General features: G+C 45.2%; 1 protein-coding gene across 1 annotated transcript; it reads right to left on the bottom strand.

Annotated features, from left to right (window-relative positions):
- Positions 1-10498: 10498 nt before the first annotated feature.
- Positions 10499-14169, bottom strand: LOC133535205 (protocadherin-8-like). Its single transcript, XM_061874807.1, has 3 exons — positions 11582-14169; positions 11272-11497; positions 10499-11209 (listed from the first exon to the last, which is right to left on the bottom strand). The coding sequence occupies exons 1-3, from the start codon at positions 14015-14017 to the stop codon at positions 10857-10859; spliced, it is 3015 nt and encodes a 1004-aa protein (XP_061730791.1). The 5' UTR covers positions 14018-14169; the 3' UTR covers positions 10499-10856.
- Positions 14170-14652: the final 483 nt, after the last annotated feature.

Raw genomic sequence — 14652 nt, 5'->3', positions numbered from 1 at the left:
GCTAACGGACGACTACTGTGGTGCCAATATCGACCCCTTGTGGTGGAAAATGTTAATGCTCATAACTTCCAATTTTCTTGAAATATTTCCGATTAAATCTCTACCCTGGGTAGGACACCAACGAACAACTACTGTGGTGACAATATGGACCCCTTGTGGTGGAAAATTGTAACGCTCATAACTGACTTACACATTCGTCGATTTTCTCGAAATATTTGCGAGTAAATCTCGACTTTGGGTAGGACGCTAACGGACGACTACTGTGGTGCCAATATCGCCCCCTTGTGGTGGAAAATGATAACAGCTACAACTTCCTTCCACATGCTCCGATTTTCTCGAAATATTTGCGAGTAAATCTCGACTCTGGGTAGGACACCAACGAACAACTACTGTGGTGTCAATATCGACCCCTTGTGGTGGAAAATGTTAATGCTCATAACTTCCAATTTTCTTGAAATATTTCCGATTAAATCTCTACCCTGGGTAGGACACCAACGAACAACTACTGTGGTGACAATATCGACCCCTTGTGGTGGAAAATTGTAACGCTCATAACTTACTTACACATTCGTCGATTTTCTCGAAATATTTGCGAGTAAATCTCGACTTTGGGTAGGACGCTAACGGACGACTACTGTGGTGCCAATATCGCCCCCTTGTGGTGGAAAATGATAACAGCTACAACTTCCTTCCAAATGCTCCGATTTTCTCGAAATATTTGCGAGTAAATCTCGACTTTGGGTAGGACGCCAACGCATGACTACTGTGGTGCCAATATGGACCCCTTGTGGTGGACAATTATAACGGTCATAACTTAATTTGACATGCTCCGATTTTCTTAAAATATTTGCGAGTAAATATCGACTCTGGGTGGGTCGCCAATGCACGACTACTGTGGTGTCAATATCAGCCCCTTGTGGTGGAAAATGTTAATGCTCATAACTTCCAATTTTCTTGAAATATTTCCGATTAAATCTCTACCCTGGGTAGGACACCAACGAACAACTACTGTGGTGACAATATCGACCCCTTGTGGTGGAAAATTGTAACGCTCATAACTTACTTACACATTCGTCGATTTTCTCGAAATATTTGCGAGTAAATCTCGACTTTGGGTAGGACGCTAACGGACGACTACTGTGGTGCCAATATCGCCCCCTTGTGGTGGAAAATGATAACAGCTACAACTTCCTTCCAAATGCTCCGATTTTCTCGAAATATCTGCGAGTAAATCTCGACTCTGGGTAGGACGCCAACGCACGTCTACTGTGGTGACAATATCGACCCCTTGTGGTGGAAAATGTTAATGCTCATAACTTCCAATTTTCTTGAAATATTTGCGATTAAATCTCTACTCTGGGTAGGACACCAACGAACAACTACTGTGGTGACAATATCGACCCCTTGTGGTGGAAAATGTTAATGCTCATAACTTCCAATTTTCTTGAAATATTTGCGATTAAATCTCTACTCTGGGTAGGACACCAACGAACAACTACTGTGGTGACAATATCGACCCCTTGTGGTGGAAAATTGTAACGCTCATAACTTACTTACACATTCGTTGATTTTCTCGAAATATTTGCGAGTAAATCTCGACTTTGGGTAGGATGCTAACGGACGACTACTGTGGTGCCAATATCGCCCCCTTGTGGTGGAAAATGATAACAGCTACAACTTCCTTCCAAATGCTCCGATTTTCTCGAAATATTTGCGAGTAAATATCGACTCTGGGTGGGTCGCCAATGCACGACCACCGTGGTGTCAATATTAACCCCTTGTGGTGGAAAATGTTAATGCTCATAACTTCCAATTTTCTTGAAATATTTGCGATTAAATCTCTACCCTGGGTAGGACACCAACGAACAACTACTGTGGTGACAATATCGACCCCTTGTGGTGGAAAATTGTAACGCTCATAACTACACATTCGTCGATTTTCTCGAAATATTTGCGAGTAAATCTCGACTTTGGGTAGGACGCTAACGGACGACTACTGTGGTGCCAATATCGCCCCCTTGTGGTGGAAAATGATAACAGCTACAACTTCCTTCCACATGCCCCGATTTTCTCGAAATATTTGCGAGTAAATCTCGACTCTGGGTAGGACGCCAACGCACGTCTACTGTGGTGCCAATATGGACCCCTTGTGGTGGAAAATTATAACGCCAATAACTTACTAGATATTCGTCGATTTTCCTGAAATATTTGTGAGTAAATCTCGACTTTAGGTAGGACACCAACGAACAACTACTGTGGTGACAATATCGACCCCTTGTGGTGGAAAATTGTAACGCTCATAACTTACTTACACATTCGTCGATTTTCTCGAAATATTCGCGAGTAAATCTCGACTTTGGGTAGGACGCTAACGGACGACTACTGTGGTGCCAATATCGCCCCCTTGTGGTGGAAAATTAGAACAGCTACAACTTCCTTCCACATGCTCAGACTTTCTCGAAATATTTGCGAGTAAATATCAACTCTGGGTGGGTCGCCAATGCACGACTACCGTGGTGTCAATATCAACCCCTTGTGGTGGAAAATGTTAATGCTCATAACTTCCAATTTTCTTGAAATATTTGCGATTAAATCTCGACTTTGGGTAGGACGCTAACGGACGACTACTGTGGTGACAATATCGACCCCTTGTGGTGGAAAATGATAACAGCTACAACTTCCTTCCACATGCTCCGATTTTCTCGAAATATTTGCGAATAAATCTCGACTTTGGGTAGGACGCTAACGGACGACTACTGTGGTGCCAATATCAACCTCTTGTGGTGGAAAATGATAACAGCTACAACTTCCTTCCAAATGCTCCGATTTTCTCGAAATATTTGTGAGTAAATCTCGACTGTGGGTAGGACGCCAACGAACAACTACTGTGGTGCCAATATGGACCCCTTGTGGTGGAAAATTATAACGCTCATAACTTACTTACACATGCTCCGATTTTCTTAAAATATTTGCGATTAATCTCGACTATGGGTGGGACGCCAACGCATGACTACTGTGGTGCCAATATCGCCCCCTTGTGGCGGACAATTATAACGGTCATAACTTAATTTGACATGCTCCGATTTTCTTAAAATATTTGCGAGTAAATATTGACTCTGGGTGGGTCGCCAATGCACGACTACCGTGGTGTCAATATCAACCCCTTGTGGTGGAAAATGTTAATGCTCATAACTTCCAATTTTCTTGAAATATTTGCGATTAAATCTCGACTCTGGGTAGGACGCCAACGAACAACTACTGTGGTGACAATATCGACCCCTTGTGGTGGAAAATTGTAACGCTCATAACTTACTTACACATTCGTTGATTTTCTCGAAATATTTGCGAGTAAATCTCGACTTTGGGTAGGACGCTAACGGACGACTACTGTGGTGCCAATATGGACCCCTTGTGGTGGAAAATTATAACGGTCATAACTTAATTTGACATGCTCCGATTTTCTTAAAATATTTGCGAGTAAATCTCGACTCTGGGTAGGACGCCAACGAACAACTACTGTGGTGACAATATCGACCCCTTGTGGTGGAAAATTGTAACGCTCATAACTTACTTACACATTCGTCGATTTTCTCGAAATATTTGCGAGTAAATCTCGACTCTGGGTAGGACGCTAACGGACGACTACTGTGGTGCCAATATCGCCCCCTTGTGGTGGAAAATGATAACAGCTACAACTTCCTTCCACATGCTCCGATTTTCTCGAAATATTTGAGAGTAAATCTCGACTCTGGGTAGGACGCTAACGGACGACTACTGTGGTGTCAATATCGACCCCTTGTGGTGGAAAATGTTAATGCTCATAACTTCCAATTTTCTTGAAATATTTGCGATTAAATCTCTACCCTGGGTAGGACACCAACGAACAACTACTGTGGTGACAATATCGACCCCTTGTGGTGGAAAATTGTAACGCTCATAACTTACTTACACATTCGTCGATTTTCTCGAAATATTTGCGAGTAAATCTCGACTTTGGGTAGGACGCTAACGGACGACTACTGTGGTGCCAATATCGCCCCCTTCTGGTGGAAAATGATAACAGCTACAACTTCCTTCCAAATGCTCCGATTTTCTCGAAATATTTGCGAGTAAATCTCGACTCTGGGTAGGACGCCAACGAACAACTACTGTGGTGCCAATATGGACCCCTTGTGGTGGAAAATTATAACGCCAATAACTTACTAGATATTCGTCGATTTTCCTGAAATATTTGTGAGTAAATCTCGACTTTAGGTAGGACACCAATGAACAACTACTGTGGTGACAATATCGACCCCTTGTGGTGGAAAATGATAACAGCTACAACTTCCTTCCACATGCTCCGATTTTCTCGAAATATTTGCGAGTAAATCTCGACTCTGGGTAGGACGCCAACGCACGTCTACTGTGGTGCCAATATGGACCCCTTGTGGTGGAAAATGTTAATGCTCATAACTTCCAATTTTCTTGAAATATTTGCGATTAAATCTCTACCCTGGGTGGGACACCAACGAACAACTACTGTGGTGCCAATATCGACCCCTTGTGGTGGAAAATTGTAACGCTCATAACTTACTTAAACATTCGTTGATTTTCTCGAAATATTTGCGAGTAAATCTCGACTTTGGGTAGGACGCTAACGGACGACTACTGTGGTGCCAATATCGCCCCCTTGTGGTGGAAAATGATAACAGCTACAACTTCCTTCCACATGCTCCGATTTTCTCGAAATATTTGCGAGTAAATCTCGACTCTGGGTGGGACGCCAACGCATGACTACTGTGGTGCCAATATCGCCCCCTTGTGGTGGACAATTATAACGGTCATAACTTAATTTGACATGCTCCGATTTTCTTAAAATTTTTGCGAGTAAATATCGACTCTGGGTGGGTCGCCAATGCACGACTACTGTGGTGACAATATCGACCCCTTGTGGTGGAAAATGTTAATGCTCATAACTTCCAATTTTCTTGAAATATTTGCGATTAAATCTCTACCCTGGGTAGGACACCGACGAACAACTACTGTGGTGACAATATCGACCCCTTGTGGTGGAAAATTGTAACGCTCATAACTTACTTACACATTCGTTGATTTTCTCGAAATATTTGCGAGTAAATCTCGACTTTGGGTAGGACGCTAACGGACAACTACTGTGGTGCCAATATCGCCCCCTTGTGGTGGAAAATGATAACAGCTACAACTTCCTTCCACATGCTCCGATTTTCTCGAAATATTTGCGAGTAAATCTCGACTCTGGGTGGGACGCCAACGCATGACTACTGTGGTGCCAATATCGCCCCCTTGTGGTGGACAATTATAACGGTCATAACTTAATTTGACATGCTCCGATTTTCTTAAAATTTTTGCGAGTAAATATCGACTCTGGGTGGGTCGCCAATGCACGACTACTGTGGTGACAATATCGACCCCTTGTGGTGGAAAATGTTAATGCTCATAACTTCCAATTTTCTTGAAATATTTCCGATTAAATCTCTACCCTGGGTAGGACACCAACGAACAACTACTGTGGTGACAATATCGACCCCTTGTGGTGGAAAATTGTAACGCTCATAACTTACTTACACATTCGTTGATTTTCTCGAAATATTTGCGAGTAAATCTCGACTTTGGGTAGGACGCTAACGGACGACTACTGTGGTGCCAATATCGCCCCCTTGTGGTGGAAAATGATAACAGCTACAACTTCCTTCCACATGCTCCGATTTTCTCGAAATATTTGCGAGTAAATCTCGACTCTGGGTAGGACGCCAACGCACGTCTACTGTGGTGACAATATGGACCCCTTGTGGTGGAAAATTATAACGCCAATAACTTACTAGATATTCGTCGATTTTCCTGAAATATTTGTGAGTAAATCTCGACTTTAGGTAGGACGCCAACGAACAACTACTGTGGAAACAATATGGACCCCTTGTGGTGGACAATTATAACGGTCATACACTGATAACAGCTACAACTTCCTTGCTCATGGTCCGATTTTCTTGAAATATTTACAAGTAAATCTCGACTTTGGGTGGGACACCAACGCACGTCTACTGTGCTGCCAGAATCGCCTCCTTGTGGTGGAAAATTATAACGCTCATAACTTCCTTCCACACGCTCCAACCTTCCCGAATGTTTTGATGGTGGGTCGGGGCTTAGGGTAGGACGTGACCGCATGCGTTTCCCGAGTTTTGTATTTGCATTATCGCCGCCCAGAATTCTGGCTGCTCCGATGATCGGCATATATTTTGCGTATCAATGAAAACCGAGGCGCAAAACGGATTGCACGCCTTCTTACTTGACGGACCCGATCCACACATTACAGCAGTTTTAAAATCACTGCATTGGCCCCACAGTGTGTTTCAGGGTCAATTTTAAGGTTCTTGTTATGGTTTATAAATGTTTATTTTATGGTATTGAGCCTTCCTACCTTTCAGATTTACTTTTACCCTATGAGCGTGCGATCTCTTAATTATTACCAAAGTCAGGACACAAAGTCTATGGAACAGCTTGCTGGAGGACCTCATTGTCAGGCTTGTTTTGGTTTTTCCTCTGTGTGTGTGTCTTTGTTTCCTGTCAGCGCTTTTATTTATCCCTGAGCGCTGTTTCCCCTTAGCTGTGGCTGATTGGCACCTGGCCACACCTGGTGTCAATCAGCCCGCTGTCATCTAAACCTGCTTTGTCCTCCAGTCAGAGCTGGATTATTGTCGTTTCGATGTCACCACTACCTGTCAATGCCATTATTACTTATCGTTGTGGTTGTGTCTACTTCTGTTCACTCTGCTCATGTCAAAGTAAGTGTTTCTGTTCATAGCCAAGTTTGTTATCCGCCTTGTGCGCGCCTATTTTTTGCTCTTGTTTTAGCGATAAATTAAATCGTGTTTTCTTATTCAATGCCTGCCACCATCTCTGCATCTTGGGGTTCGTCACAAACTCAACCTGACACTCATGATTTTGAGATCAGGCTTTAGACCCACCTTTTTGATTTGGCTTCTACCTGATTATTTTATTGAAGTCATTTTGTATTTTACTTTTTATCCTATTAGTTATGCAAGATTTTAATTTAGGTATAGTCGTGGATACACTTGTAAATAACATAATGTCATGGCTGTTGTGAGTTTCCTGTCATTTCTACGACTCTTATTTTTTGGAGCACATACTTGTTCGTCCAAAAAAAATAACATTCATGAAGTTCGGTTCTTTTAGTGAGCAAATCTGACCACAGAACTCTCCTCCAGAAGGTCTTATCTTTGTCCATTTGATGTCAGATGAAACAAAAATGGAGCTGTTTGGCCACAATACCCAGAAATATGTTTGGAGGAGAAAATGTGAGGCCTTTAATCCCAGGAACACCACACCTACTGTCAAGCATGGTGGTGGTAGTATTATGCTCTGAGCCTGTTTTGCTGCTAATGGAACTAGCACTTTAAAGAGACTAATTGGGACAATTAGAAAAGGAGGATTACCTCCAAATTCTTCAGGACAAACTAAAATCATCAGCCCAGAGGTTGGGTCTTTGGCACAGTTGGGTGTTCCAACAGGACAATGACCCAAAACACATGTCAAAAGTGGTAAAGGAATGGCTAAATTAGGCTAGAATGAAGCTTTGAGGATGGCCCTCCCAAAGTCCTGACTTAAACGTGTGGACAATGCTGAAGAAACAAGTCCATATCAGAAAACCAACTAATTTAGCTGATCTGCACCTATTTTGTCAAGAGGAGTGGTCACAATTTCAACCAGAAGCTTGTGGCTGGCAACCAAAAGCACCTTATTGCAGTGAAACTTGCCAAATATTAACATTGCTGTATGAATACTTTTGACCCAGCAGATTTGCTCACATTTTCAGTAAACCCATAATAAATTCATAAAAGAATCAAACTTCACGAATGTTTTTTTTTTTTTGTGACCAACAAGTACGTGCTCCAATCACTCTATCACAAAAAAAATAAGAGTTGTAGAAATTATTGGAAACTGGGAGAAGATGCAAATATTATTTAGCACACGCAATGTGATTTATCAACACTCATCTCAGCTTTGCGAGCTCGGTTTTGCATTTTATTGAGCACGTTTTTTAAAAAAAGGACATGCAAACTGACAGAGAGAATCCTCCATCTTGCTTGTGTGCGTCAACGTATTTGGGCGGTCTGAAAAAAAATAAATAATAATTCAGCAACATCATTTTATAGTTTCATAGCTGCTAAAGGGAATTCAATTGATGTCGTCCTTTTGTATTTTTTTCAATGGTGTTTATTTTTTCACATTACTGTGTATCGGCTGGGGACATCTCTGCGATGCTGATCCGCCTCCGCTTGGGATGGTTTCCTGCTGGCTCCACTGTGAACGGGACTCTCGTTGCTGTGTTGGATCCGCTTTGGACTGGACTCTCGCGACTGTGTTGGATCCATTGTGGATTGAACTTTCACAGTATCATGTTAGACCCGCTCCACATCCATTGCTTTCCTCCTCTCCAAGGTTCTCATAGTCATCATTGTCACTGACGTCCCACTGGGTGTGAGTTTTCCTTGCCCTTATGTGGGCCTACCGAGGATGTCGTGGTGGTTTGTGCAGCCCTTTGAGACACTAGTGATTTAGGGCTATATAAGTAAACATTGATTGATTGATTGATTGAAATATATATTACTAACATACAATACTCCATCATTATTATTTTAGTGCATTTCCTGGGAGTATAGTCCCCCAAAGTCTTTAAAACCTAGTGACGCTTTTGTTTCTAACTTTAATCCAGGGTCCTTGAATGCACCACTGTTATACATGTTACACATTTAAGATGTATTTTTTACAAGTTTTCTTTTTTGAGCACCAACAAACTTGATATAAAGTGGCCATTATATGTATTTGCATAATCATATAACCTGTTATTATTCACTTAAATATGATTATAAATCTGTCCTATACTAGAGAGGGTAAAGTGGAGAGTAGCTGATACACATAGGGTTATTTTTAGAATAATATTATAATTATATTGTTTTTAGTGCATTTCCTGGGCATTAAGTCACCCCTCTGTTCTTCAAAACTAGTGATGCCTCTGTTTCTAACTTTAAGGGTCCTTGAATGCACCACAGTTATGTGCAATGAAATAAATGAACATGTATGCATTGTTGCGTTTGGACCAGATGTTCCTCCAAGGGAATTTAACTTGCTGGTCAATCCCAAATTCTTTATAAGACACATAAACTTGAGTTTAAATGATCACCCAGAACAGAATAGGTATTTTGCAATTTATGCCAAAGCTTTGGAGAGACCAACCTAAAAACAACACATTCAAATTGCGTCCCCTAGTTGATCTGAAAACCTTACGGAAGTGTTGTCTTTTGTGTGTATATGTGTGTATGTATATATGTATGTATGCATATATATATATATATATATATATATATATATATATATATATGTATGTATTACTGTTTATGTACATAATTATTTTGTACATCTTAAGTACTCTATCGAGTGCCTTCAATTACACTCCCTGTATGAAATGCATCTTTTGCTAATATATTAGGTACATAAAAGCAACGTGTGTTCAGGTTTATCGCTAATGAATTGACAAGTTAGTCTTTAAGTTGTGTGGGAGTGGACGCTCCAGTGTTTAAATGATCACCCAGAATAGAATAGGTATTTTGCAATGTATTCCAAAGCTTTGGAGAGACCAACCTAAAAACAACACGTTCAAATCGCGTCCCCTAGTTGATCTGAAAACCTTACTGAAGTGTTGTCTTTTGTGTGTATATGTGTGTACGTATATATGTATGTATGCATGTATGTATATGTATTTATATATATATATACATACTGTATATATGTATTACTGTTTATGTACATATTTATTTTGTAAATCTTAAGTACTCTATCGAGTGCCTTCAATTACACTCCCTGTATGAAATGCATCTTTTGCTAATATATTAGGTACATAAAAGCAATGTGTGTTCAGGTTTATCGCTAATGAATTGACAAGTTAGTCTTTAAGTTGTGTGGGAGTGGAAGCTCCAGTGTTTAAATGATCACCCAGAATAGAATAGGTATTTTGCAATGTATTCCAAAGCTTTGGAGAGACCAACCTAAAAACAACACGTTCAAATCGCGTCCCCTAGTTGATCTGAAAACCTTACGGAAGTGTTGTCTTTTGTGTGTATATGTGTGTACGTATATATATTAGGTATATAAAAGCAATGTGTGTTCAGGTTTATCGCTAATGAATTGACAAGTTAGTCTTTAAGTTGTGTGGGAGTGGACGCTCCAGTGTGCATATTTCACTGGGGCCGTGATTCATTTATACGAGGACAGCCTAAGTGTGGTTTAATTTATGAGGTCATTTTAAAATGTTTCGATAGTCTCCTCGTTATTGAAGCTACACATGATTTACCGCCACCTGCGGATTAATTGTACTAACAAAAAAAAAAAGAGGTAAAGTGACCTTCAGTGTGCTGCAGGGACGTAAGAGCACTGCTGCAATAACAGCGACACCTGGTGGCATTATCGCAGTATTTCAAAAGTTTATTTCCCCCCTCACAGCATTGTGATGATACAAAAAAATATGTACAATTAGTTATTTTTACATTCAAAATGATTCCATTACATCTCCATCTTTGTCCCAGCCTCATGGGACTGGGGCCGATTTAAATAGAAGCATGCTTTTATTATGGCTTTCATAAAAAAATAAAATCTCTCTATGTACAAAACTTGCATATCAGACATGTTCAAGAAAGAAGAAAAGTGATTGAGTACATTAAACCAAAAATGCACAAACACAATATTTGTTTTTTACAATAACGGGTAATAAATAATTTTTTTTTTTTTGGAGTATACTGAAAGTACGTGTGCGGAGTTGTGCTTCAGTTGTCGTCGTTGCAGTGCGTGGGGGTGGGGGCGTAGACCGGAATGGTGACGTCACTGCACACCTCCTGGACCCTCGCAGGCCGGGTGGGGGTGACCATGACGTAGTCGTACTCCCTGTGCAGGACTTTCTCGTACACGCTCTGGAGCCCCACGGTTTTGGGTATGTGCGCTTGGTAGTAGTTGTCCCTGCGTTGCGGGTCCCTGGGCAGGGACGCCGTCTTGGACTGACCGGTGAAGGAGGAGACGGTCGGCGCCGGGGAGGGCGCCGCGTTGGCTCGCACGGCCGAGGGGCTCCAACAGCGGTCGGAGTGACCCAGGACCTTACACTCGCTGGTGCACGCCCACAAAGCTGTTGAACGGAGAAGCGTTAGACTCTGAGGGAAATCGGTAGAACCGTCCTAATTTCCTCACCGTTTTGGGCGCATATCGGGGGAGCGGGTGCGTCTTTCTTCAAGCCGGCGGTGTCTCCGCTGACATCGCTGTCGCTGTCATTGAAGTCGCTGTCCCCCTTGCCGCTGTCCTTGCCGCTGAAGGCGGGGTCTCGGGCGGAGATGGTGGTGTAAGAGTTGCCCTTCCAGATGGTGATTGGCCTCACGGCCTCCTTCCCGTTGCCGTAGCCAGGCAGAGTCGAGTACCCCTGCGAAAGGTAGAGAAAAAGCAGAGTTAAGCAGGACGAAAATGATGATTAGCTGCGCCGGACGTCCTGAAAAGGGGCGCTCACCTCGTGTTTGTTCGCCCTTGGTTTGTTCGTGTCCGAGTCATAAACACACGGCACCTCGCTGCCGTCCTCTGAGGCCGAGCACATGTCGCTTCTCCCAACATGGGCAGGGTTGAACCCTCCGGCCTGGCTGCTGTAGGAGTGTCCCTCAAAACCCGCCTCCCCCGCGGCCGCGTGCAGAGGAAGGAGCGGGTTGCCGGCCACGTGGTTCCTGCCCCGCTCCAGGGTGTCTTTCTCCCCGTACGAGTCGCTGTCCTCGCCAACTTTGTCCTCTCTGTGGCGGTTGCATGTGGTGGCGATGAGGATGATGGCAAGCAGCAGGAGGGTGCAGCTCCCCGCCAGGACGACGATGATCACCACCGACAGGTCCCACTGCGCCACCACCTCGCTCCCGCTGCCCGCCTGGTACACGGCACGGTCACTCGGCGGGGAGCCGGCGATGATGAGGAAGCGCAGCGTGGCTGTGGCGGTGAGAGCCGGCCTGCCGTTGTCGCTCACCGTCACGGTGAGGCTCAAGGTGTCGTCCACGTCGTGGTTGAGCGCCTGGTTCAGGTAGATCTCCCCCGTCACTTTGTTGACGGAGAACACGGAGGGTTCACCGGTGGCCAACCCGAAGGAAAGCTCAGAGTTGATGCCCTCATCTGCGTCTCTGGCCTCCACACGGGTGACGATGTACCCGGTCGGGGCGTCCCGGGGCAGGAGGAGCTCAGCCGAGCCGTTGTTGAGCGCCGGGTGAGTGATGGCGGGTGTGTTGTCGTTCTGGTCTGCGATTCTCACGAAGACATTGGCGCTGCCAGACAGGGCCGGGGAGCCGCCGTCGCTGGCTGTGATGCGAAGCTCCAGTTGTTTCATGACCTCAAAGTTAAAGCTCCGCAGCGCGTAAAGAGACCCACTGGCGGGGTCCAGGGACACAAAAGTGGAAATAGGCGAGCCCATGAAGTAGCTATCTGCTAGTTTATAGGTGACCTTTCCGTTTAAGCCCATGTCCATGTCCCGTGCTACCACTGTTGTGATGTAAGCGCCAGGTGCGTTGTTCTCCACCACTGTGACCTCGTACACCGGTTTACTGAACACCGGAGCGTTGTCATTCTCGTCCGTGAGACGGATTGTGTACTGGGTGATGGTCCTGAAAGGAGGGGAGCCCAGGTCTTCGGCTACAACAGTGAGGTTGTATTCAGGAATTTTTTCACGGTCTAGCGGATTGGTGCTCACGATCATGAAGCTGTCCTCGTAGGCCTGCTGCAGTCTGAAGTGGTCATGTCCATAAAGTGTACAGTGCACTTGTCCGTTGGCACCAGAGTCTTTGTCTGAGGTGCTGACCAGAGCCACGAAACTCTCCTTAGCCGCCGCCTCGGTGATGTACGCTATCCCTGCAGTGATTGACGTCATGGGCGTGATGGAGATCTCTGGTGCGTTGTCGTTAACGTCTTGCACCTGCACCACAATTTTGCATACAGCCGGACTCGGGTTCGGACCCAAGTCGGCGGCCTGGACGTCAAACTCGTACGTGTTCTTACTTTCAAAGTCAATTGGGTTCTCCAAGGTGAGTCGCCCGCTCTTTCGGTCCACTTTGAAGAGTTGGCGGATCTCTAAGGGGACCTGGTTCCCAAAGCCGTACACCACCTCGCCGTTAAGCCCTTCGTCTGGGTCCTCCGCATTCAGGTCCAGCAGCAAGAACCCTACTGGGGCGTCCTCTGGCAGGTCCACAGAGAAGCTGTTCCGGTCAAAAACCGGACTGTTGTCGTTGTAGTCTTTCACTTTGATGTTAATGCGCGTCGTTCCGGAGCGGGAGGGGTTCCCGCCATCCATGGCGACCAGCTCCAGGGCGTAAGACGGCTGAGTCTCCCGGTCCAGCTCCTTCATGAGCACCAGCTCCGCATATTTAACCCCGTCAGCCCTGCTGAGCACGTCAATCGAAAAGTGACTGTTGACTGAGATCTGATAGCTCTGGATGTAGTTCACCCCAACATCCTCATCCACGGCAAAGTCCAGAGGGATCCGCGTCCCCACGGCGGTGTTCTCCGAGACCTCCATACTGGACTCCTTGCGGGGGAACTCCGGGGAGTTGTCGTTGATGTCCTTGACCTCCACCTCCACGTGGATGAGCTTGAACTGCTCCTTGGAGAAGCTGACCACGTCGAACGCGACGAGGCACTGCAGGGTGTGTTTGCAGAGTCGCTCCCGGTCTATCCTCTCCCCGATGCTCAGTTGCCCGTCGCTCTCCCGCAGGCGGATGAAAGAGGAGTTGAACTGTTTCATCATCCGGAAATTGGCCCGGGAGCCCGTGGAGGAATAGGCGGGGGAGACGTCCTTGGCTAAGTTGCCGATCACCGTGCCCGGGGCGTCCTCCTCGAAGGTCTGGTACTTGACCGTCTTGGCGTGCGTGGCAGCTGCCAGGCTTGCCAGAGAGACAAACAGCAGCCACCTTCCTCCCTCCATTTTAACGCCTTGAATTCACCAAAGTAGCAGAGTCCAACTTTTTCTTTTTAGATGGTTCCACAAAAAAAAATGTCCTGCAGAAACTGCTTAAAAGAAGATTGGTAAATGTTCCATGGGTCTGTCCGTGGGTGCGCACCGGTGAAGGTGTGCAGTTCTCGCAGCAAGGAGAGCTGCGGCGGCTGCAAGGGGGTTTATAGGGGGAGGGTATGCAAATGAGCCCGGCCGTGGCCAATAGGGAAGTCGGGGAGGGGAGGGTGACTTCTGAAAGACCTCCAAAGCCCCCACGCGTGGAGATTCCTAGACTGTCAAGGAAGCTTGGCATCCAATATGTGTGCTAAGTGCACGCCGTGATTTAGTAGTGGCGTGATTTTTTTATTTTAGTAGTGCTTTACTTTTCCCTTGTCTTTCCCCCACAGAGACATTAGAATAGGGAGGGTGCACCGTTTGCATGCATTGTGGGTGTGATCACTTAGTAATGCGTGGGGGGTGGGGGTGGGGGTAGGGGGTGAGGGGGTGAAAGTGGTGGAAGGCATCTTTTTTTTTTATTGCTCGTTAATAAATTCCATCGTTCGCCCCCCCCCTCGGGTGTCGTAATCCGCTAATTGTCTGCCTATCAGGAACATCATCCACTTAAA

The sequence above is a fragment of the Nerophis ophidion genome, linkage group LG02 (assembly GCF_033978795.1).
Source record: "Nerophis ophidion isolate RoL-2023_Sa linkage group LG02, RoL_Noph_v1.0, whole genome shotgun sequence".
NCBI lineage: Eukaryota > Metazoa > Chordata > Actinopteri > Syngnathiformes > Syngnathidae > Nerophis > Nerophis ophidion.
The sequence above is the reverse complement of the archived record's forward strand: the minus strand, read 5'-3'. Positions and strand labels throughout refer to the sequence as shown.

Bases quoted from the DNA above. Each gene is read 5' to 3' on its own strand.
- LOC133535205 (XM_061874807.1), bottom strand. From the start codon at position 14,017: ATGGAGGGAGGAAGGTGGCTGCTGTTTGTCTCTCTGGCAAGCCTGGCA. The intron at 11,498-11,581 runs GTGAGCGCCCCT...TACCTTTCGCAG, and splicing joins CAAGGGCGAACAAACACGAG to GGGTACTCGACTCTGCCTGG. The intron at 11,210-11,271 runs GTGAGGAAATTA...TCCGTTCAACAG, and splicing joins CCCGATATGCGCCCAAAACG to CTTTGTGGGCGTGCACCAGC.